This window comes from Notolepis coatsorum, assembly GCF_963971535.1.
Source record: "Notolepis coatsorum genome assembly, contig: SCAFFOLD_1214, whole genome shotgun sequence".
Classification (NCBI taxonomy): Eukaryota; Metazoa; Chordata; class Actinopteri; order Aulopiformes; family Paralepididae; genus Notolepis; species Notolepis coatsorum.
In genome coordinates, this window is record NW_028170317.1 from 1 (window position 1) to 24,356 (window position 24,356).

General features: G+C 50.7%; 1 protein-coding gene across 1 annotated transcript in view; it reads right to left on the minus strand.

Annotated features, from left to right (window-relative positions):
- Positions 1 to 287: 287 nt before the first annotated feature.
- The window catches only part of LOC311248559 (aryl hydrocarbon receptor-like), a gene marked incomplete at both ends in the record, with an annotated part of 61,091 nt that continues 37,022 nt past the window's right edge, over positions 288 to 24,356 (minus strand). The window contains 6 exons of the mRNA XM_084339422.1: positions 288 to 1,878; positions 2,655 to 2,796; positions 10,482 to 10,591; positions 11,185 to 11,387; positions 12,175 to 12,308; positions 13,592 to 13,724. Of these exons, the coding sequence (XP_084195548.1) occupies positions 288 to 1,878; positions 2,655 to 2,796; positions 10,482 to 10,591; positions 11,185 to 11,387; positions 12,175 to 12,308; positions 13,592 to 13,724 (2,313 nt within the window). The remainder of the gene's footprint in view (positions 1,879 to 2,654; positions 2,797 to 10,481; positions 10,592 to 11,184; positions 11,388 to 12,174; positions 12,309 to 13,591; positions 13,725 to 24,356) is intronic.

Sequence of the window (24,356 nt, forward strand, 5' to 3'; positions counted from 1 at the left end):
TCAAGTCAGCATCATTATTGCTCCCTTATTTTTCCTTTCTCTGTCATGTTCCCTAAATATATCAAAACAAAGCATGTTGGGGCCTAGTGGTCCATATCCGTTTCCAGTCATTTGTGCTAAGCTATACGCTAGCTTGCAGCCAGATAGCTTTCTACTGGACGCACAGTAGAGGAAATGGGTACCTATCTTCTTGTCTGACTCTGGAGAAGACGGTGAGCATTTCCCATAATGTTAACAAAACAGCCTCCATGATACCCCTTCTTTGTCAACGTGTTGGGTGGCCTCACCTTACTGTGGTTGGGGTCATGAGGGACCTCAGAGGTGACCGAGCCGTAAGGGTCCAGCGAGGGCAGCTGTCGGCAGGGCTGGCTCACTCCCAGCATCTGCTCCAGGGTGGCGTTGGGGGGAGGGCACTGGGAGAGGCTCGACAGCACCTGGACCAAGGGAGGAGGGCGCTGCTCTTGCTGCGCCTTGTGGCTCATCCTCTGGTAGGAGGAGGCCGTCGCCTCGGCCCCCTGCTGCTGCCCAGCTTCTCCAAAGAGACCGCCACCGTTGACGGTGTAATCCATGTCATCGATGCCAGGCATACTGTAATCCACACAAGCGTCCAGTGAGGCGAGGGGCGCGTGCCCGTTGCTGACGCAGGAGTTGCTGTAGAGGCTCCCTCCCGGGTGGCTGAAGTTGTAGTCCTGCCACTGGGCTCTGCCGGCTGAGTGCCCTGTGTTTGGGACGCCACACAGTCCATTGAGGTTGGCCCCCTTCTGTTTGGCATGGCACTGTTGGAGGTAGTGTTTTTGCGCTTGCCGTCGCTGGAGCTCCCCGTCCAGCTCCGAGGCATTACCGTTGAAAAATATCTGTTGTGCGTGGGCTACCTGGATCCCCGTGCTAGCTAGTATGCCCTGGGCTGTCCACTGTCCGTTGGCGATTGGTTGATTCTGCCCTACCAGCTGTCCGTTCACCAAAGAATGAACCATGTGGTTGTTCTGCTGGCCCCAGTCTTGGGCCACTTTCCCCGGCCGCATGTGCAGGTGCTGCTGCATCTGCTGGGACAGCTGGACAATGGGGGCCTGACCCATGGGGAGAGACTTGTGGTGCGGGTACTGAGTGTGCAGAAGAGAGAGGTTGTTGGCAGAAGAGGTGGGGTTGTTTTCCGGTGCTGTTATTGTGGCTGTTGTGGCAGTGGCAGAGGCAAGACCTGGAGGCACCGGCCCTCCCGCCTCTGCTGTATCAGCATTTGCCTCCAGGGAGTCGTGAATGTAGGAGAGGATCTCATCGTTAGTCAGCAGGTCATCCAGTGTGGGCACGCGGTCGGGGTCCATCTCGACCCGGATCATCCGCTCATCCAGCAGCAGCAGTTCCAGGTCCTCTGCGCTCAGCCCCAGGCCCTCCAGAGCTCCAAACAGTTCCCTGTTGGAACAAGCCTCCTCGTCTCCCTCTGACACCCTGTGTCCTCCTAGGGAGAGGGAGTCCAGGGTGGCGAGGAGCGGGTCAAAACTGGTGGACGGCTCCGGTCCAGTGACACCCTTGGCGGGGTCGTCCCAGCCGTGGTGCAGGCCAGAGGGTTCCGACTCAGAGAAGTCACCTTGATCTCCGAAGAGGCTGCTGTGGAAGGACAGCTTGGGCTCCAGCGCCGGCTGGCAGACGTACACAGACTCATCCTGGCTCATCAGCGCCCCGAGAAGGGAGCCAGGGTCCAGGCCTTCCCTGGCTGCCCTGTCAGTCCGGCCCTTCTTGGCCTTGCCGCCGCTCTTCTCGTAGGCGCTGTTGCCAAAGCCCGCAATGGGGTGGTTGGACTGGTAGAGCAGGGCCTCTCCCGTGGCATAGGTGAAAGGGAGGTGCAGGGAGCGTTTACGCAAGTGCTCTCCCCCTTCCTCCTCCCTGGGTGGACAGAAAACAGCACCTGCTTATAGCATCTGTCATCAACACAGCTTACCATGACACCATTACAAAGGAACAGTGTACTAAACAGGTCTTAAAATGCAGATTGTGTCTACTGGGTCAGTTAAAATACTATAAGCCTGTCCAGGTTTATGGTTATCTCCTTAGTTATGGCAGTGTAACAGTGTCTGGGCCATATAATTTATCAAAGAGTAGGATACAAATACACAATAAAATATACATGTGTACAGCTTTAGCATTTAAAGACCCACTTGTTTTCACTTATGTACTATTCTATTCACAACTGTAAATAAACGACAGAGTAGCTACCGTATGGTTGCATGTGATAAAAAGGTACATTCTTTGCAAATCTTAAGAATTCAAGACTTAAATGTTTTGTAAATTGATGAATCAGTTCTAATATTTATTATTTAATCTTATTTTATTATATTTTTTTCTTTTCACAGCAAATTATCTTTGTTTTAGTTTGTTTTACATTGTAATTTCTTTCTATTGTTGTTTGAAATAAACTATTAATTCATAATATTAAGTAAAACTAGTAATCCAAGCATCATAATGAGTGTTTCTGTTTAGTTTTGCTTTGTTTGAGGTGTGTGTGTGTGTGTGTGTGTGTGTGTGTGTGTGTGTGTGTGTGTGTGTGTGTGTGTGTGTGTGTGTGTGTGTGTGTGTGTGTGTGTGTGTGTGTGTGTGTGTGTGTGTGTGTGTGTGTGTGTGTGTGTGTGTGTGTTGCGAATCAATGACAGGAAATTACATACACAAGGGGCCTCTGTGTGGCGATGATGTAGTCTGGTTTGCCGTTCTTATACACCAGTCTGGCGTTGGCCTGGACCCACTTCCAGCGATTGTCCTTGGTTAGAAGTCGGAACACTGTCAGACCACTCTCCCCAGTCTTCATCACTGAAAGACAGTTACGCACAGGCACAGACAGATAAACACACACACACACGCACGCACACACACACACACACACACACACACACACACACACACACACACACACACACACACACACACACACACACACACACACACACACACACACACACACACACACACACACACACACACACACACACACACACACACACACACACACACACACACACACACACACACACACACACACACACAAAATGAGGATGAGATGTGCTGTATGTCAACAGACTCACTTAAACTGGTGCCAGGGGTGAACTAAAGGTTACGCCACGCTAAGAAACAAGTTGGTCGAGATTAAATCAACCAGGAGATCCCAATTTTGGATTTAGCATTTCCTGCAGCCCTGTGCACTGAAGTGAATTGTTAGGAATGCATGGTCACTGGGTAGCTGCCAGGGGCCTGCAGTATTTCCGCTCCATTGTGTGGATGTGTTGGCATACGGATCATCTCTGATGCTTTGCTCATGCAGTGGATTTGTGGGTCTATCCTATCCTCTAGCGGCTCTGCAGCTTTGCTCAATCTGGTCCGTAATCCAGCGGGATTACTTGGGAAAGCTGTCTGAACTCTCTGACCAGCATCTTTGACCTGGTCAGACTACGGCCTCTTTGACTTTTCTTTGGACGGGAATACTTCAACCAGAACTACAAATGTTTTCTCCAGTACTGATGCCAGATAATCATCAACTACTGGGGCATTCCGTGATCCTCACTTCCACCGGTACATCCTATGTAGATGCAAGGACGCCATTTTATTTTTTTTATACAGAGATTGTGTGAGGTTTTGCCCGCTGCTCACTACCTTTTCTCTGTCTTCTTTAAGCCTACTGTTAGGAATTCCCTACTCACTCTCTCTAGCCCCCACCCTCTCGTTCCTTACCCTTAGTGGCCACACCTGTTTGATATTCTATTATCTCTCGCACCTGTGGTGGCAGGCTAATTAGTCCCCCTGTGGGCTTTAAATACCAGGGCGCTTCCCCTCGTTTTGGCGTGGGGTCGTGTTGTATTCATGCTGAGTCATATTCTCTAACATCTAGACTCTTTCGGGAGATCCTCTGGTCTACCAATGCTGTAAGATGGATCTCTCCAGCCTTGAGATGTTTGCTCCAGCCTTCGTCTGCTGTCGCCGTAGCCTGTGGAGGAGACTGTTCTGCGCTCCCTGTAACTTCCACGGGAGGCACCCCAGCGCTCCACTGCAGACCCCAGCGCAGCTGTTCGTCCTGACGCTCATCCAGACCAGCGCGCCAGATGCGCTCAAGCCTTCGCCACCTGCCGCCGTTTGCCTGGAGGGAGACACTGTACTGCGCTCTCTAATCCTCTACGGGAGGTATTCCAGTGTTCCACTTCAGACCTTCGAGCTTGGCACGCTCCTCCGTACCAGCGCACAGACGCGCATCTTCCAGACCTTCGAGCTTGGCACGCTCCTCCGTACCAGCGCACAGACGCGCATCTTCCAGACCTTCGAGCTTGGCACGCTCCTCCGTACCAGCGCACAGACGCGCATCTTCCAGACCTTCGAGCTTGGCACGCTCCTCCGTACCAGCGCTCAGACGCGCATCTTCCAGACCTTCGAGCTTGGCACGCTCTCCAGACCTCAGCGCGCCGACGCGCATCTTCCAGACCTTCGTGCTTGGCACACTCCTCCTCGCAGACGCACCCCGAGGCGTCTCTCTGTTCCGACGCGCACACCAAGGTGTGGCGCGCACTCTGTTCCTCGGCTCCGACAGCGGCTACCCGGTGGACGACATCCTCGCCACCGCCACTGTTCCAGCTCTCTGTTCCGACGCGCACACCAAGGTGTGGCGCGCCACTCTGTTCCTCGGCTCCGACAGCGGCTACCCGGTGGACGACATCCTCGCCACCGCCACTGTTCCAGCTCTCTGTTCCGACGCGCACACCAAGGTGTGGCGCGCACTCTGTTCCTCGGCTCCGACAGCGGCTACCCGGTGGACGACATCCTCGCCACCGCCGCTGTTCCAGCGCTCTGTTCCTCGGCTCCGACAGCGGCTACCCGGTGGACGACATCCTCGCCACCGCCGTTGTTCCAGCGCTCTGTTCCTCGGCTCGGACAGCCAGCCACCCGGTGGCGATGCCCTCGCCCCGTTGCTGTCCCTGTTCCATTACGCATACGCCTGGGTGAGTTTTGATTGTGATGTCACTCACCCAGCGTAGTGCCCTTGCCCCCGTTTCCCGTTGCTGTCCCTGTTCCATTACGCATACGCCTGGGTGAGTTTTGATTGTGATGTCACTCACCCAGCGTAGTGCCCTTGCCCCCGTTCCCGCTGCTGTCCCTGTACCTTTACGCATACGCCTGGGTGAGTTTTGATTGTGATGTCACTCACTCAGCGTAGTGCCCTTGCCCCCGTTCCCGCTGCTGTCCCTGTACCTTTACGCATACGCCTGGGTGAGTTTTGATTGTGATGTCACTCACTCAGCGTAATGCCCCTTGCCCCCTTCCCGCTGCGTTTCCTGTACCATTACGCATACGCCTGGGTGAGTTTAGATTGTGATGTCACTCTCCCAGCGTATTGCCTCTGTTTTTGGTTCTCACTTAGAATAGTATTTTTGGACTTTACATCTCCCCCTGTGTGTTTGTCACACGAAGATATTATTACTTTGTTCACTTTGTTATTTGGACTGTTCTGCACCTGCTCTGTTTTTTCCCTTTTGTGCATTAACAATCTCCTCTGTCCTGCAGAGCGGCCCAGATGATTTCCACCAGTCCTCCCAGTTCCTCCCTGTTCCCCAGCCCGCCTCCGCGGGCCTCAGTCCCCTCTGTTCCCTAGTTCTCCCCTTTCTAGTTCCACCTAGTTCCTGGTCCCTAGTTCTCCCCTTTCTAGTTCCACCTAGTTCCTGGTCCCAAGTTCTCCCCTTCTAGTTCCACCTAGTTCCTTTTCCCTAGTTCCCCTAGTCCCCGTTTCTCCTGTTCCCTAGCTCTCCTAGTCCCTAGTCCTCTCTCCCTAGTTCTCCTTGTCCCTGTTTACCTAGTCTCTAGTTCCTCTGTCCCAAGGCGTTCCCTTAACCTTCCCTTAGGCGTTCCCTTACTTTCCCTTAGTGTTCCCTTTTCCTGCCCGCCTCTTAAAGGCACCTTTCCTTCCCCTCATATTATATTCCTGTATTTGTGATTCTCCCTTAAAGGGACAGTGCCCTTTTCCCTGTATTTCCCTGTTGTTCAATAAATATCTGTTTCTTGGCAAACCATCATACCTGTCTTGTGTTGTGCGATTGGGGTCGGTTACAAACCATAACAGTACGACCCCACCAAATCGACGACCCCAGCCAGCACAGACGGTGTATGTTGAGTTTGCCTTTTTTTTTTCTTGTTCCCTCTAGCTCCCCTGTTAGCCCTGTTAGCTCCCCTGTTAGCTTGTTAGTCTCCCCTCTAGCTCCCCTGTTAGCCCTGTTAGCTTCCCTGTTAGCCCAGTTTAGCTTCCTTGTTGGTCCTGTTTAGCTCCCTTGTTAGCCTGTTACCCCCCTGTAGCTAGCCATGCCCTGGCAGCTAACCCAGTCCCTCAGCAGAGCCCCTGTCTGCTAGCTTAGCCCCGGCTGCTAGCACAGCCTCTATGTTTATGCAGCCCTTGCTGCTGGCATGGGCCCTGTAGCTAGCCATGCCCTGGCAGCTAACCCAGTTTCCCTCTGCATGGCCCCGGTCTGCTAGCTTGGCCCCGGCTGTTAGCACAGCCTCTATGTTGATGCAGCCTTGCAGCTGGCATAGGCCCTGTAGCTAGCCAGGCCCAAGCAGCTAACCCGGTCCCTCTGCATGGCCTCCACTTTTTTGTGTAGTTTTTCCCACTGCTAGGACTGCCCTTTCAGCTAGCAAGGTCAGTTTATCTCACACAGCTAGGACTGTCCTTCCAGCTAGCTTGTGCTCTCATGCTGGTCCAGCCCTGTCTGCCAGCCTAGCTCCGGCAGCTAGCGCAGCCTCTATGTTGATGTAGCAGTACAGCTAGCATAGGCCCTGTAGCTATCAGTGCCCTGGCAGCTACCCTTTCCCTCTGCTAGCCTGGCTCCGGCAGCTTGCGCAGCCTCTATGTTGATGTAGCAGTACAGCTAGCATAGGCCCTGTAGCTATCAGTGCCCTGGCGGCTAACCTTCCCTCTGCTAGCCCCTTCCCGGTGCTTCCATGGTTACCCCTTAGCTACCCTGCTCGCCCCTCAGTTCCTCTAGACCAGTTGCTCTAGACCAGTTCTCTAGACCCAGTTCCTCTAGACCAGTTCCTCTAGACCCGTTCTCTAGACCAGTTCTCTAGACCAGTTCTCTAGACCAGTTCTCTTGCCCAGTTCGCTAGACTAGTTCTCTAGACCCAGTTCCTCTAGACCAGTTCCCCCAGTTGCCCCTCTGCTACCCTAGTTACCCCTCGGCGACCCTGTTTCTTTTGCTAGCCCCACTCTTGTGGTTGGCTTCCCCTGCTGGCTTGGCCAGTACCTCTTGTTTTGCCCCCTGCCACTCTGTCTGTATTTGTTTTGGGTCGCCGGGTGGCTCCCGTTGAGGGGGGGGTACTGTGAGGTTTTGCCCGCTGCTCACTACCTTTTCTCTGTCTTCTTTAAGCCTACTGTTAGGAATTCCCTACTCACTCTCTCTAGCCCCCACCCTCTCGTTCCTTACCCTTAGTGGCCACACCTGTTTGATATTCTATTATCTCTCGCACCTGTGGTGGCAGGCTAATTAGTCCCCCTGTGGGCTTTAAATACCAGGGCGCTTCCCCTCGTTTTGGCGTGGGGTCGTGTTGTATTCATGCTGAGTCATATTCTCTAACATCTAGACTCTTTCGGGAGATCCTCTGGTCTACCAATGCTGTAAGATGGATCTCTCCAGCCTTGAGATGTTTGCTCCAGCCTTCGTCTGCTGTCGCCGTAGCCTGTGGAGGAGACTGTTCTGCGCTCCCTGTAACTTCCACGGGAGGCACCCCAGCGCTCCACTGCAGACCCCAGCGCAGCTGTTCGTCCTGACGCTCATCCAGACCAGCGCGCCAGATGCGCTCAAGCCTTCGCCACCTGCCGCCGTTTGCCTGGAGGGAGACACTGTACTGCGCTCTCTAATCCTCTACGGGAGGTATTCCAGTGTTCCACTTCAGACCTTCGAGCTTGGCACGCTCCTCCGTACCAGCGCACAGACGCGCATCTTCCAGACCTTCGAGCTTGGCACGCTCCTCCGTACCAGCGCACAGACGCGCATCTTCCAGACCTTCGAGCTTGGCACGCTCCTCCGTACCAGCGCACAGACGCGCATCTTCCAGACCTTCGAGCTTGGCACGCTCCTCCGTACCAGCGCTCAGACGCGCATCTTCCAGACCTTCGAGCTTGGCACGCTCTCCAGACCTCAGCGCGCCGACGCGCATCTTCCAGACCTTCGTGCTTGGCACACTCCTCCTCGCAGACGCACCCCGAGGCGTCTCTCTGTTCCGACGCGCACACCAAGGTGTGGCGCGCACTCTGTTCCTCGGCTCCGACAGCGGCTACCCGGTGGACGACATCCTCGCCACCGCCACTGTTCCAGCTCTCTGTTCCGACGCGCACACCAAGGTGTGGCGCGCCACTCTGTTCCTCGGCTCCGACAGCGGCTACCCGGTGGACGACATCCTCGCCACCGCCACTGTTCCAGCTCTCTGTTCCGACGCGCACACCAAGGTGTGGCGCGCACTCTGTTCCTCGGCTCCGACATCGGCTACCCGGTGGACGACATCCTCGCCACCGCCGCTGTTCCAGCGCTCTGTTCCTCGGCTCCGACAGCGGCTACCCGGTGGACGACATCCTCGCCACCGCCGTTGTTCCAGCGCTCTGTTCCTCGGCTCGGACAGCCAGCCACCCGGTGGCGATGCCCTCGCCCCGTTGCTGTCCCTGTTCCATTACGCATACGCCTGGGTGAGTTTTGATTGTGATGTCACTCACCCAGCGTAGTGCCCTTGCCCCCGTTTCCCGTTGCTGTCCCTGTTCCATTACGCATACGCCTGGGTGAGTTTTGATTGTGATGTCACTCACCCAGCGTAGTGCCCTTGCCCCCGTTCCCGCTGCTGTCCCTGTACCTTTACGCATACGCCTGGGTGAGTTTTGATTGTGATGTCACTCACTCAGCGTAGTGCCCTTGCCCCCGTTCCCGCTGCTGTCCCTGTACCTTTACGCATACGCCTGGGTGAGTTTTGATTGTGATGTCACTCACTCAGCGTAATGCCCCTTGCCCCCTTCCCGCTGCGTTTCCTGTACCATTACGCATACGCCTGGGTGAGTTTAGATTGTGATGTCACTCTCCCAGCGTATTGCCTCTGTTTTTGGTTCTCACTTAGAATAGTATTTTTGGACTTTACATCTCCCCCTGTGTGTTTGTCACACGAAGATATTATTACTTTGTTCACTTTGTTATTTGGACTGTTCTGCACCTGCTCTGTTTTTTCCCTTTTGTGCATTAACAATCTCCTCTGTCCTGCAGAGCGGCCCAGATGATTTCCACCAGTCCTCCCAGTTCCTCCCTGTTCCCCAGCCCGCCTCCGTGGGCCTCAGTCCCCTCTGTTCCCTAGTTCTCCCCTTTCTAGTTCCACCTAGTTCCTGGTCCCTAGTTCTCCCCTTTCTAGTTCCACCTAGTTCCTGGTCCCAAGTTCTCCCCTTCTAGTTCCACCTAGTTCCTTTTCCCTAGTTCCCCTAGTCCCCGTTTCTCCTGTTCCCTAGCTCTCCTAGTCCCTAGTCCTCTCTCCCTAGTTCTCCTTGTCCCTGTTTACCTAGTCTCTAGTTCCTCTGTCCCAAGGCGTTCCCTTAACCTTCCCTTAGGCGTTCCCTTACTTTCCCTTAGTGTTCCATTTTCCTGCCCGCCTCTTAAAGGCACCTTTCCTTCCCCTCATATTATATTCCTGTATTTGTGATTCTCCCTTAAAGGGACAGTGCCCTTTTCCCTGTATTTCCCTGTTGTTCAATAAATATCTGTTTCTTGGCAAACCATCATACCTGTCTTGTGTTGTGCGATTGGGGTCGGTTACAAACCATAACAGATTGGGCCTCATTCATGAAAAGTGCGTACTGTCAGATTTGATCGTAAGGTGTACTTACGAACGTTTCCACTAACATATCGGCATTCGTAATTTATTTTCCTCATCTGAATTCGTTCTTTGGAATGATCAAAATTCACATCTGTGAAGGTATTATACTGAAGTGGCTTCTATTTAGAATGCCTTATCGTGTAAAAGAAAAGGATCAAATGTATGTGCACAGAGGAATGAACCTTCTAGTAATGTCTGTGATAATTATTCATGTAAATGAACATTGACCGACATGATGAAAGAGGCTAGATTAGGTGGTTTAAAACAGTGGTTCTCAAAGCATGGTCTGTGGACACTCAGGGGTCCTGGAGGGGTTTCCAGGGAGTCCCCAACAAAAATGAGGAATAGTTTACTTTCACTATAATTTCCTTCATTAGACACTAACATGGGAATGTATGAAAATTACTATTCTGATGATTGGTTTCACACTCTCCACGCCCCACATAGAGTACAGAGACAATTATGGAATTATGGACTCAATCATATATAAAAAAAATATATATATCTTGTCATTATGTGAGGGCCCTGGAACAAAATACTACCAAATGGGGGCAACATTGGGGCTTGTTCACTTGAAAAGGTTTGAGAACCACTGGTGTAATATATATATTAAAAAAAAGCCTTACTTCTGACATGGTTCTCTGCACAGTACAACATGTCTGCTGCATGGATGAACTGATAGCCAGATCCCCGCACCCGCAGCTCAGCCTCTGTGTACCCAAGGACGATCTTCCCCCTGGCGTGAGGGCAGAGATTGATGCTCATTACCACGATGGCAGTGAAACACATACACAAGGGGAAATAAATGACAATAGATGTATGTATGTATAAAACAACCCAGACGATCATGAATGTGACACAGGTTCATATGTAGGCTAAAGGGTCATTTTAAGAATTCACATGCTACTCCTGTGGCCCAGGACAGTTAATATTTAGCAAACATGTCATCTGAATGTAAAGTCTTGGGATGCTCCATAGCACTGAGTTTATGGACCCAAAATATGGTGTTCACACCGAAATCAGGTATATTATATTATCGGTACATAGATCAATGACGGGCCTGAAACAGAATCTAAACCTCATTTGGGTGTCTGTAAGAGCTCACTTTATTTGGGCCAACAAAGTCAACATGGCCCCATTCGTTGTCTCTGCAGTAGCCCTGGATTATACATCTAGCTTGTCTAGCTTTAGGAGAGAGCGGCTGCACGTTCATAAACATTCACTGAGCTGTCCCAGGGATCATTAAAATGGGTGGCGTTCCGTCTTTCGAGTGACTATCGTGTCACTTAAAAATACGATATCTAACGATTGCTATGAAAGTGAAATTACTTTGCGTCGCAAGCCATGGGGGTGAAGTCCAGCTTGTGTTTAGTTCTGAAGATCATGTTCTTGGTCCTGATCTCCAGGATGGAAGGTGGCTGTAGAGGGGTGGCGATGGCAAACAGAGCCAGCTGCGGAGGCGCCTTGCCCCCGTTCTCCTGCCGCTGGTTCTGTCCATGTAAGAACTTTAGCCTGCCCTGAACGGTTAGAGCCTGGGGGGAAGGCAACAGAGCTGTTCAACTATACATGCTGTTATGCATTATGTCAATGGTTCTTTAAAAATTTGATTAAAAAAAACTAGTAATATTGCTTTACTACTTACTACCTACTATGCTAATATGTCTTTACTACTATGCACTCAAGACTATAGCACTCACATTAGACAGTTTTTTTTTGTATCTCTCTTTCTCCGATGTTTCTGTTTTCTCCCCGTCCCAATTTAGTCGTTGTCCCAATTCCCCCCCCCCCCTCCCCTACCTGGTTGTTGTGCACATGTTCTCCTACTGGTCGGTACAAGGGAACCCTGAAGTATCTGCACGCTTCCTCCGACACGTGCGGCGACAGCCAGTGGCTCTCTTCTCACCTGGCAGCGAGGGCTCTCATTGGTGAAGTGTAACGCGTGGGAGGTCACGCTGCCTTCCTCAAGTCCCGCCTCCGCTGAGCAAGCGCCCAGACCTGACCTGTAGGCGTCGCTGTCCACAACGCCAGTTTCCCACCCACGGCTTCCCTCCCCCTAACCCAGCCAAACAAGTTAGTATAGCGATCAGCCCAAGCCAAGGCAATGCTGACTCCGGGAGTCACATTAGACACTGTTTGACGAACAACGTTACATACCCTTAGCTGCCAGAGATGTATAGCTACCCTTACTGCCGACTTGTTGTACATAACTTGTAAGTCGCTCTGGATGAAAGTGTCATCTAAAGGTCTACATGTGAATGTAAATGAAACACCCAACACATAACAGTTTATTGCTGCCAGACTCGGGGCTCGCCGTCCTACCAGGAAGCCGGAGGAGTTGTCCAGGAGGCAGCGGAAGCGACACACGAAGCTCCTCTCCAGGAAGGAGGAGTTCTCCGGGGGCAGCTGCTCGGGGTTGTAGGTGACCAGAGAGCTGCTGCTGTCGGGTTCCATTTCTATGGGACAAAGACGACGCAAAACGGAGGTCAAGACCTGCTGGGCCCATAGCGCTGGTCTAGAGTCAGCTTCAGTCTGTTCATTTGGATACGGTCATGAAGAAATGTGTTTCCGGTCACTGACTCCAGATCAACACTCCAACTCTGAGAAACTTTGTGAAATCAGCCAGCTCCTTTTGACCGAAGCATAGTTATGTCAGTATTTGTGAATGTTTTTTTGAGTTCTAACAAGCTTTTCATGTGTAACTTTGACAGTAAAACACATAACGTCAGTAGCTTAAAATAAATACAATAAAGTAAATACAGATAAACTAGAAATACCTACTCATCCACACACAAAAATAGAAAGAATAAAGAACTCTGTGAAACATTGGAATATTATTGGCAGCATATCTCAACTGTTTACCGACTGGCCTTCCGTTGACCCTCTCGGTCATTCTTGACCCCGATATCCAGCATCCAGTCCTCAGCAGCCCTCCACTGGAAATGCACTTATGTAATTAGGCCTGGAGCTAACACAGACTTAACACGCCACGTGACGGCTTCTGCACCAAGAGCAGGGGAAAGAGACTTTGCACCAGCACCTCTGGTGGAGAAATGGTGGTGCATGGAATTTTGGTCTTGGCGCAAAAACACACACAGTGCGTAGACCAGAACCTGTCTTTCATTAAGCATCTTCAAATTCAAGTACTGAGCTGGGAACACTTCACCTGATAAGCCAGAGAGAAGATTATACGGACATGTGACCTGAAATAGCTTAGCCCCGAAACTGGTTGTGGTACAGTAACTATCCAAACATGATATGGCAAAACACAGGCTGCTGTAGGCTGCAGGAGAGTGCCGTACGGTGCATACTACAGGCCACCACACTGGCTTAGTGAAGTTAAACCAGATCTATCCTATCTTAAGAAGCTTTCGACCACAGACACAGACCCAGAACCATGGCACACAGGAGGAGGAAGCTGTATTTAGTATTCAGTTACTAAACGTGAATATACTATAACGTCTCTTGATGAATGTCTGCATAGTCGGTTTTGGAGATTTTGAGAGATTCTCTGAGACTTTATACAGTATGGCCTACAGAGGGCTTTATATCCCATTCCTACACCAGCCAGGGCCTGTATTTATCAAGCGTCTCAAAGTAGGACAGCTGATCTGAGACCAGTCATAGTGATCGGCGTATATGGTCATGTGACCTGAGCAGTCTGATCACAGGGATAGTATAGTGTGGTTGGTATTGTATGTGGGTGATAGGCTCATGTGGGGACGGTGGGACAGCCCACCTTGGGGGGAATCTTGTGTCATGGCAGCTATGGCGGCAGGGGGTGGGTTGAGCGCCCAGTGTAGGTTCCTCCTCAGCTCCTGCTGATCCTCTGTATGGACCAGCTCGTACACACTCTGGTGCATGACATCCGTCTGGGAGAGAGAGAGAGAGAGAGAGAGAGAGAGAGAGAGAGAGAGAGAGAGAGAGAGAGAGAGAGAGAGAGAGAGAGAGAGAGAGAGAGAGAGAGAGAGAGAGAGAGAGACAGAGAGACAGAGAGACAGAGAGACAGAGATAGAGAGAGAGAGAGAACACAATTAGAAGACAAATTAGAAGACAAAAGAGATATGATGTGCAAGGCAGCGGATAAAGATAATCGACAACCGCATACCACACACAGACTATAGATGAAAGCACACAAGAAAACAACCCTCGCCTTAGACATCATTATGCAGTGTAAGTGCTTTTGTTGTTGTTTTTCCCCCCCATCGTTTTCGTTCTTTTCGTTCACGTTTTCATCTCAAACTCCGCCCTCTTTCTCTCGATTCCTCCAATCACAACTGTTGCTTTCCTCGGACAAACGCACGGGAACGCAACAGCCGTGATTGGACGATGGGGAAAAGAGGGCAGGGTTCGAGATCAGAGTTGTCGACGGCAGAGCCGTGTGCAGCAGTGCAGTGTACAGTGACGCCTACACCCGTGGTTGGTGTGGTTTCCTCTCAAGGCCTTGCTATAAATAGGCCCGGTTTCCTCCAGTCTCTATGGAGCGGTTGAGTTACCATCGGGCTCTGCACCACTCAGAGAGAGTACACGGCCCCAGCTCAGCCCCGGACCCCCGACCTTTGGCCTGTGATTACTGTAGGGGTTTTACAGGGTGTGTGTGTGTGTGTGTGTGCGTGTGTGTGTGTGCGTGTGCATGTGCGTGTGTGTGTGTGTGTGTGTGTGCGTGCAGGCGCACATGCACGTGCGTGTGTGTGTGTGTGTGTGTGTGTGTGTGTGTGTGTGTGTGTGTGTGTGTGTGTGTGTGTGTGTGTGTGTGTGTGTGTGTGTGTGTGTGTGTGTGTGTGTGGTGTCTGTGTGTGCTTTGTGTCACATCATGCACTGTGATGTAAAGTGAACTACAGGGGAATGTAACAAGTAATCCTAGCCGAATGGCTGATCACTCTGTCCACCATTGTTAGTGGATTCATTGTTTTGTTGTTTTTGCATGCTGAGTGATTGGACATTGATTTAGAAACTAGTCTAAATCTGTAATTATTTATTTTCCAGCACCTCTTTCTTCCACTGTATTGAACTCACCATTTATTTGTATTATGTTTCATTATTACTACCCTACAAGAGAAAAAAACTTGATAGACAGTAGCCTACATTAAAGGTGCTATAAGTGTTATTTATTTGTTCAAATACGTGTCAAATAGCTCTACATTCTGACAGCCATAACTGATATAGAGTGTTTGGTCTGCAGTAAACACAAAATACATTTTCTTGTATCCCTTCCCACTTCATCCAATCAGGAGAGAGAACCCTAGATATTTTGTACTTATTGCATTGCATTTCTTAAATCATATTATTTGACTCCTTTCAAGTACATATTTGCTTAAAACTATTTTTTATTTCTTATTTTTGTCAGCCAATTTTTGCATTGTGGAGTTCTCTCTCCTGATTGGATAAAGTGAGAGCAGGATATCAAAACATTTATTTTGTGTTTACTGCAGAGCGGAGGGACTGGGAGACCCAAGTTACTGACTTGTTACTGACGTCAGTGATGGCTCCAAAAACCACAACTAATTGACTAATTAAAGCGAATTGATTGCTTGTTTCCCTGTTATGACATTGCAAAGGAAAATAACTCTGAACAGTTTGTTTAGGCTTGTTAATCAGAAGACTTTAAACTCTGGCCAAATGGCAAGGCACACTCAGGTAATCCCCCCCCCCCCCCCCCCCCCAACGCCTAAATAACATTTCAGACTAACAAATCGATGTTAACAGGTGTTCAGGTGTTCCCAGTGTGATGTGTTATGTCTGGCTGTAGTTCCCTGTCATGGTCTTGTAGTCCTTATCGTTTCCCTCCCAGGTGTACCCATTTGTAATCAACCCAGGTGTGTCTTGTCTTGTCATTCCCTCATGTATAACTGTTCTGTCTTCCCCTGTCTCTGATGCTCGGCCGCCGGAGAGTCAGAGCAGCACAGCACACGAGGTGGTACTGCGCATCTGGGGTTTTCCGTCACGCCATTTCACGCGCGCGAGGAAGGCAGGAGGGATGGACCCGGTTGCTCGGAGAGAGAGAGCGAGAGAGAAAGCGGAGTCGAAGCGGGGCGGGGGAGGGTCTGGGAATTGGGAGGAAGTGTGTCGGCGGATGGACGAGAGGGTGCTGGCGCGGAGTTTGGAAGTTGATGACAGAAAGTTATGCGGAGATGTGGAGGCGGCACCGGCGTTGAGGGTGGGATCCCGTTGTCGTGCTGTGTTTTCGGGGGACGGCAAGAGGTACCCGGGGGTTGTTTCCTGGATCGAAGGAAAAAAGTGCCGGGTCGAGTTTGACGGCTATAACGGTGACGAGGAGATGGATGTGGCCGCCTTGCTGATATGTGATGAACTGCTTTCGACGTCGGGAGCTGGGGAGGGTAGTGAGAGCGAGGGAGGAGTCGATAGGTACGGGGACGGTCGTGACAGGGGAAGGGAGTCAGATGGTGACAGTATGGAGGGGGGTGAGAGCGGGGGAGAAGGGTGGAATAAGGTGGAGAAGAGGAGCAGGGACAGTGGGAAGGGGATAAAGAGGAAGAAGGGTAGGGGAGATAGCTCGAGTGGGTCAGAAGGTGAGGGTAGAGGAAATGATAGTGCAGAAGTGATTCATATAGTGGTTAGGTTTGAGGGGGAGGGGGGAGTGAGGAAATTAGGGATGTTCGAGTTGCCCAAACTTGTTGTTGAGCAATTAGGTGAGGTAAAGTATACGAGAGTTTTTGGGGATGGGAATCTGGCCGTAGGGTGTGGTAGTGTAGGGCAGGTGGAGATGGCTAGGAAGATGAGGAGCATTGGTGGAGTGGGTATAAGTGAGGTAGTGAGAGTAGGGGAGAAGAGGGAGGGGGGATGTAAGGGGGTGATAGCTGGGGCACCGGTCGAGGTTAGCGTAGAGCAGCTGGTGGAAGAATTAGGGAGGGACGGGCGTAATGGCATAGTTAAGAGTGCAGAAAGGATGAAGAGGGGAGCAGATAGGATAGAGACGGAGACGGTAGTGATTAAGTTTGAGGGTAAGGTTGTTCCTAGTGTGGTGTTTGTAGGGTATAGGATGTTTAGGGTTAGGGAATTTGTTCAGAGTCCTCTTAGGTGTTATAGGTGTCAGGAGTTTGGCCATATAGCTTTTTCATGTAAGAAGGGACAGAGGTGTGCTAGGTGTGGCGGGGAGCAAGACTATGGGAAGTGTGGAGAGGGAGTGAAGCTGAAGTGTTGTAGTTGTGGGGGGGAGCATAGTGTAGCGTTTAGGGGGTGTGAGGTGATGAAGAGGGAGGTAGTGGTTCAGAGTGTTAGAAGGGAGGGTAAGTTATCGTATGTGGAGGCGGCTAGGAGGGTAGGACAGGGAAGTCAAGATAGGGTGCAGGGGTGTGGAGAAGGGCGTGTGGCAGAAAGGGTAGGGCAGGAGGATAGAGAGAGGGTGTGGGAGGAGAAATTGAGTATTGTGGCCTTCGTGGCAGGGGTGGTTAATGTTGCTGCAAAGATTGAGGGTAGAAATGATAGAGTAAGGATGATTGTTAGGATAGCGGTTCAACATTTGGGTATGGTAGGTCTGACATGGGAGGAGGTGGATAGGGAATTGAAGTTGGGGGCTGAGGGTGACCAAGGACTCCACAGTCAGCCAGAAGGGGGCAAGGAGTGTCTCGCAGAGGGGGGCTCAATTAGGTAGTAGCAGCATTAGCTGCACTCCATGGAGGTGAGGGTTGGGAGTTAGTTAGAAGTTGAATTATACGTGATTCAGAGAGTGGGGTATATAGTATGATGTAGATGGACAGGGATGGTGAACGGTGTGGTTGTAGGTAATTGTTTTGTAGGTTAGGTAGTTAGAGTAGGGGTTAGAGAAGGGAGAATGGAAGACTGGCCCGATTTCCGGGTCGGTAGGTGGCGGTAAATTATGGTGGCCGTCCGCCGTAAAACACCAAAAAGAATATAAAGTGGATGACAAGATTCATCTTTCACGGATAACTCTACAATTGCATGGACATCAAAAAACGGCAACATACAAACTTTTGACAACATTGAGAAATAAGTAATTTGATATAAAACGCTAAACACCATATAAATATAGATTCACGGTAATATGCAGATCTTGATTTGATACCGACCATTTTGGAACATTCTAGATTTTTATACTCTATTTTTCTTACATGAAGGCTATGAGTCATAACGGAATATTCTGGAATACACTGGATGGTTATTGTTTTAGGGCACGAGAATGTTCTGGAACATTAAAGCATCAAACAGCAAGTAACGAGCGGCTGACAGCACTATGGAATACAATACCTTTTTCAAGGATGGCCCTGTGAAATAACAATGATATGAGTCTTGGTCATGAAATAGACGTGAAGAACAACGACCACCATAACAGATTAATGATCACGCATGACGGTGGACTATCTGCATACAAGTATTTAAAATCTCCTTGTTGTTTAGATGTGTAAACATACAAAGGTGTTTAAAAAATTAAGTAGATATTCCCGGATTAGATGGGTTTTCGATATCTAATTCTAAACAGCACTATTTCTTATTCTTTATTTCGTTATTCTGAAATGTTGTAACCAAAAATTTTTAATAGAAGGTTTAAAAAAAAAGAAAAAAAAAAGAGGTTTAAATGAATATACCAATCGAGGTATAATTTTCATTCTGTTATAATTACATTAAGGGGAGAGAGGCTTGGTCACAGGTGACATTCTATTAAATTAGAATTAAAGCATAGATCCTATGGTATATGTAACTGAGGGGTACAATTCCCTGACTGTATTGATAAGTATGGTATTATTAAACCACTACCTCTTGTACTTTAACTTCTGGCCATCCAGTACATGATATAGATATGATGAACACTTTCCCACCTGATGAAACGAAGTCCACACAAATGTACAAATCGAATATTTTATATAGCAAAGGGTATATACAACGTTCACTTGACGACATTTATGATTTGAAATGCACTTGTATGGCAAATGAGTATTCGTAGGTAAATCAACATTGAATGTCCAATCTCTGGTTACGCAGGGAGCAAATATACAACCTGGTTCTTTAGGGAACTATAGCGATGGTACTTAAATGATTATAGCTGGATACATTATGGGGGGGGGGGGGTCCCGCTGGTTGTAAGACAGTAGGAGGGGGGGTTAGAAGAGCCGCTGGCGGTATCCCATCTGGCCGACGATTTCTTGGGAGAATTCAGAGTCCTGAACACGATGCCCACAGAACCTCGGTCCGCAGATGAATACAGCTGGACCCTCTGGTGGACGGTAGCTGCCGGTCCACAACGGAGAGACGTGAGGCGACCTCACTGGTGTAGAGCGCCGTCTCACCTGGACTCCTCTCCGAGGGGTAGTTCCAACACTCAGCAGTGTTGGCCGTTATCCATGGAATAATCAAAGCACCCAAAGCATGTAGATAATCCAAGCCGTGGAAGGCTCGCCGTCGTCCGGGTAAAGTAATCCAATGTACAGGTCCACTCGTCCTGGCCCGGAGCTCCTCGGATGCAAGCACCACAAGTGGTCTGCCCAGCCTGGTTAAGACTCCAGATAACGTCAGGAACGATGGGGGTGCTGCTCACTTTATAACTCTAACCGAACGATGCACCATACATAATAGACTATTATTAGCTTAATAGAAATACGTCCAACTCGACGGTATAGTGCCAAACTATGACAATTCAACTATTAATCCACACGATATCTCAATGCCTATTCTGAGGCCAAGTAGGCCTTACTGCACCACACGTGCGTCGTGGGTGAGGCTTCGCGTCTGTTACTAGGTTGGAGGGTAAAGAACTAATGGACTAAAAGAAAGTTCTACTTTACTTGCGCCATATATATATGCGCTGTGAACAAATAGTACCATTCGTATTTCGCCAGACGTATTCCTACGCGGAACCGGGCTTGCCACGACATGTTGGTCGGCACGATTGAACTTGAACCTAGGGGTATGGCTGCTGGCGCCAGGTTCTCGTCCAATGGTAGAATGAAACTATTATGGGCTGTTTAGTAGACTAAAGGGATATTCAGTGCATATTGTACAAGGAATATACAGGGGATATCAAACGATATACAAATACTATTAAATATATATCCATAAATAAATATATATATTCGGTTTAATCTGATCCTTCACAACAGCCGCCCCCTAATTAGTCCCACCTAATTAGCTAAGCAGAGACAGATTAACTGCACTGTCTACCACTCAAGTTCCGCTGTAAGGGTCAGTCAACTCACAAAGTCATGGGGTCATGGTCATCATCGATAGTATCTGGGAGTCGGGGCAGTTCTATTAGCCTCGCCACGGGTCGTATGTAAGTTCGCCCTTGGACGAGTACTTCAGCTGCTCGGACCTTGCCATCGGCACCGGTGATCACTTTGCTTACGCGGCCAGCCGGCCACATAGCTCTGGGTAGTGACTGGTCGATAATCATGACGACTGTTCCTTCTGTCAAATTGTCTCTCTCTTTTACCCACTTCTGGCGGGTCTGTAGAGACGGTAGGTAGTGGAGTAGGAAGCTGCTCCAAAACTTGTCAGCTAGCACTTGACTGTACCTCCACATTCTTCGGCCGTTCGCTTCTTCAGGCCTGTACATTGTCTGGGGTAGCGCGGGGTCCAGCCGCCCCATTAAGAGTGTGTTGGGGGTGACTGGGTCGACATCTGCTACATCACTGGAGACGTAACAGAGGGGTTTTGAGTTCAATACTCCCTCGATCTCCGTGAGGACTGTCATTAGGACTTCCTCCGCCACAGTCTGGGCCCCAAGCACGGCGTACAGGGCTGTCTTTATAGAACGTACTTCTCGTTCCCAGGTTCCACCGAAGTGGGGTGCGTTCGGGGGATTAAACTGGAAGTCAATCTGGGATGGAGCTAGGTGGGTCTTAAGTTCTGGGCCCATAGCTTGGAAGCTCTCTCTCAGCTCTCTTTCTCCGCCTTTGAAGTTTGTCCCGTGATCAGACAACAATGTAGACGGTTTTCCTTTCCGTGATGTGAATCTTCGGAAGGCCATAAGGAATGAGTCTGTGCTCATGGTCGGAAGGAGCTCGATATGTATCGCTCTGGTGGTCATGCATTTGAATACAATACCCCACCGCTTCTCGGTTCCTCTTCCTCTCTTTATATACAACGGGCCAAAACAGTCCATGCCTGTGGAGTGGAATGGCTTGTCGCCGAGTCGGAGGCGACAGGGGGGTAAGTCAGCCATCCGTGGTATGCTGGGCTGCGCGCGCCACTTTCGGCAGTCTAGACAGGTTCGCTGGAAGCGTCGCACCGCTTCTCTTCCTTGAAGTATCCAATAGCGACGTCTGATCTCCGCGAAGACTCTCTCTGCTCCTGCGTGGTGTACATCCTCGTCGTATTTCTTTATGATCAGCTCTGTGACCTTGTGTCGGCTGTTCAAGACTATCGGGTACTTAATGTCATCCGGTAGATCGGGGGCTCTCCGCAGGCGACCACCCACTCTGATGAGATTATGGGCGTCACTCTCGGGTGCCAGGTGGAGCAGTCTGCTGTCTGATGGGACGGGCTTTCCTCCCTGTAGACAGTCTAGCTCATCGGGGAACGAGTCTCTCTGGGCTCGTTGTAGTAGAAGAAGTTCTGCTTCTTCGTAGTCAGCTGCTGAAATGTCAGTGGTGGACTGACTCTCTGGGTGGTGCCACAGGAATGTCTTTAGTTGCGCACTCTGTAGGGTAATGCAGTCATCTATGTTGGGGTCTGTGGAGGCGACTGTGCTCAGTCCACAGAACATAGGTTTCTTGTTCTCAGCCTCCTCTTTACTTGCTTCCCGTGGGGTGGGCGTAGGCCACTCTTCTTCCGGGAGCTTGAGGAATTCTGGTCCGTCACTGTAGATGTTGCGACGGGTGAGGTCATCCAGGGACATTCCCCGGGTGATGACGTCAGCTGGGTTGTGTTTGGTGTCCACATACCGCCAGCTCGCTGCTTCTGTTAACTCTTGAATCTCGGTGACTCTGACTCCCACAAAGACTTTGTATCTGCATGAATCAGACTTGATCCATGTGAGTACTGTCGTGGAATCTGACCACAAGATTGTTCTGTGCACCGGAATGGTGAGTTCACGTTGGATTAACGTGGCTAGATGCGCTCCTGCTAGGGCTGCGCAGAGCTCTAGACGCGGGATAGATTGTTGCTTTCGTGGGGCTATTCTTGAGCGAGCCAGGATGAAAGCAGTGTGTATCTTTCCTCCCTTCTCTTGGGCACGCAAGTAGGCCACCGATCCATAGGCTACTTCGGAGGCGTCGCTGAAGACGTGTAGATCAATCTTGCGTGTCTCTGGCCTCACTGTGGATGGGAAGTAGCTGCGGCGTATATTGACGCCTGGGAGTGAGCGGAGTTCCGTCTCCCACTCTCTCCATGTTGAGGCAAGGTGTGCGGGTATGGGGTCGTCCCAGCCCTGGTCCTTGTCCCATAGTGCTCGTACAATCATCTTTGCCCTGGTGGTGTAAGGTAGAATACATCCCAACGGGTCATATTGTCTGGCGAGTGTTCTGTACACACTCCGTCTGGTGGTCGGTGTCGCCGTCGACCTTCCCTGCTCTGGAGTCAGGGGTTTGTGTCTATAGTGGAGCGAGTCTGTTTTGAAGCGCCAGACTAGTCCTAGTGTCATTTCTTGGGCTTCTCCTGGGATGGTCGCCATCCAGGTCTCGCTGCTGGCAGCCTTGTCCGCGGGGGAGAGGCTGCGCAATACGTGCGGGTCACTGCTGGCCCACTGCCTGAGATCAAAGCCGCCTTTGATCAGGGAGGCGCGTAGCTTGATTAGGAGAGCCTCGGCTTCTTCTTGAGTCGAAACGCTTTGTAAACAGTTGTCCACGTAGAAACTGTTCTTCACACTGTGTCGGACCTCTTCATCTGCTGCTGGGTCCTCTGCAACCTCTGGGTTGAGGTTGCGCAATACTGGGGGGTCGCTGCTGGCCCGCTGCCGGAGATCAAAGCCGTCTTTGATCAGGGAGGCGCGGAGCAGCGCACGACGTCGCCAGTCAATTTTCTTCTCGACATGCTGCAGGAGTGTGGTGTCTTCTTCTGTGGTTCTGGAGTGGAGGCAGCTAGTGGCTGCTGTTCGGTTGAGAGATTTAGCGAGGGGGCCTTGTAGTGTCCACCCTAGGTGGGTCTCGACTGCTGCAGGACAGCCTCGGGGTCCTGTATGGACCCGGTCAATCGGGACTATGAGTTCTGCATGGTCGGAGCCTATCAGCAGGGTCGGGGTGGCGCCGTCTATGAGCGGGATAGGTAGTTGACGCAGGTGCACATATTTATCCATCAGCTTGGCGATGGGGTAGGTGTACTGCGATAGTCCTATTTCTTGGCTGGTGAAAGCATTTGTAATCCTATACCGTCGCTCTGGCTGCCCGTTTGCTGCGATAGTGAAGGAGACATTCTCGCCCTTTATCGTCTTTAAATCTCTTCTTATTGTCCGAATCGTCATTTGGTTCTCGCTCCCCCGCAGTCCCAGCTGGGCCGCAGCGGACGCGAGCAGAAGGGTCTTCTCTGACCCGTCATCAAGGACGGCGTAAGTGTCCATGACTTTATCTTGGTAGCTCAATGTCACACGGACTACCTTTAAGAGCACTTGGGCGCCGCTGCTGATGGCGGGGTCAATGTACATGACACTTGCCTTGGTGCCGCTCGATGGTGCAGGTGAAGGCCGTCTTCTGTTACTGTCGTGTAGTATATCTAGATGGGCTCCGTCGCACCGACTGCACCTTTTCTTTAGGCGGCATTCGGCTGCCATGTGACTGCGCGCACATCGGTAACAGCGCCTGTTGGACTTTATCCATTGACTCACTTCTTCTGCATTCATCTTTGTGAACAGGTCACATTGCCAGTGTTCTTTCTCACAGTAGGGGCACACCATCTTCCACTTCTCTTTTCTCGAGGGGGTACTGTGGCTCTTACTGCTCGGTACTGACTCTGATTGGTGCATGACAGTCACCGATCTTCTTCCATCATTTATTCTCCTGGGTCCCTCTCTGGAGCTTGGCGTGCTCCGCCCGAACGTATCCAGTCGTAAGCTGCTGACTTCTCTCGCCAGGAAGTTGGCTAGATCAAGGAGGGATGGTTCGGGGCCGTTAGGATCCCGGTAGTCCCTCTGCCGCCTAAAACGCTCTTGTCTTGCGGGTGGCAGCTTCTCCAAAATCCTCTCGACGTTAGAGTTGGCGTATAGCTCATGCATGCCCTTTTCCCGTTGCGCTCCCAGCATCCCTACCAGGGACTGCACTTTGATTGACAGGTCGTCTAATGAGCGATTGTCTGTTGCTGGGGGTAGGCGATCAATATGCCTTATCTCTTGGATTACGTAATCCCATATACGTCCATATCTCTGGTCCAGCGCTGCTAGGGCCGCGGTGTATGGGGTCGTAGAGGTGGCATAGGCTAGCGCTATATTGTGCGCTCGCGGTACTTTCAGGTGCTTCAGTAATATTGCATACTTGTGGCGTTCATCAGCGACATCCACCATCATTGTCTCTAAGCACATCCGGAGCTCCGTGTACTGTGCTCGATTCTCATAGGTGAAGTCTGGAAACGACGGCGTGGCAATGTATGACGCCGTGGATGGC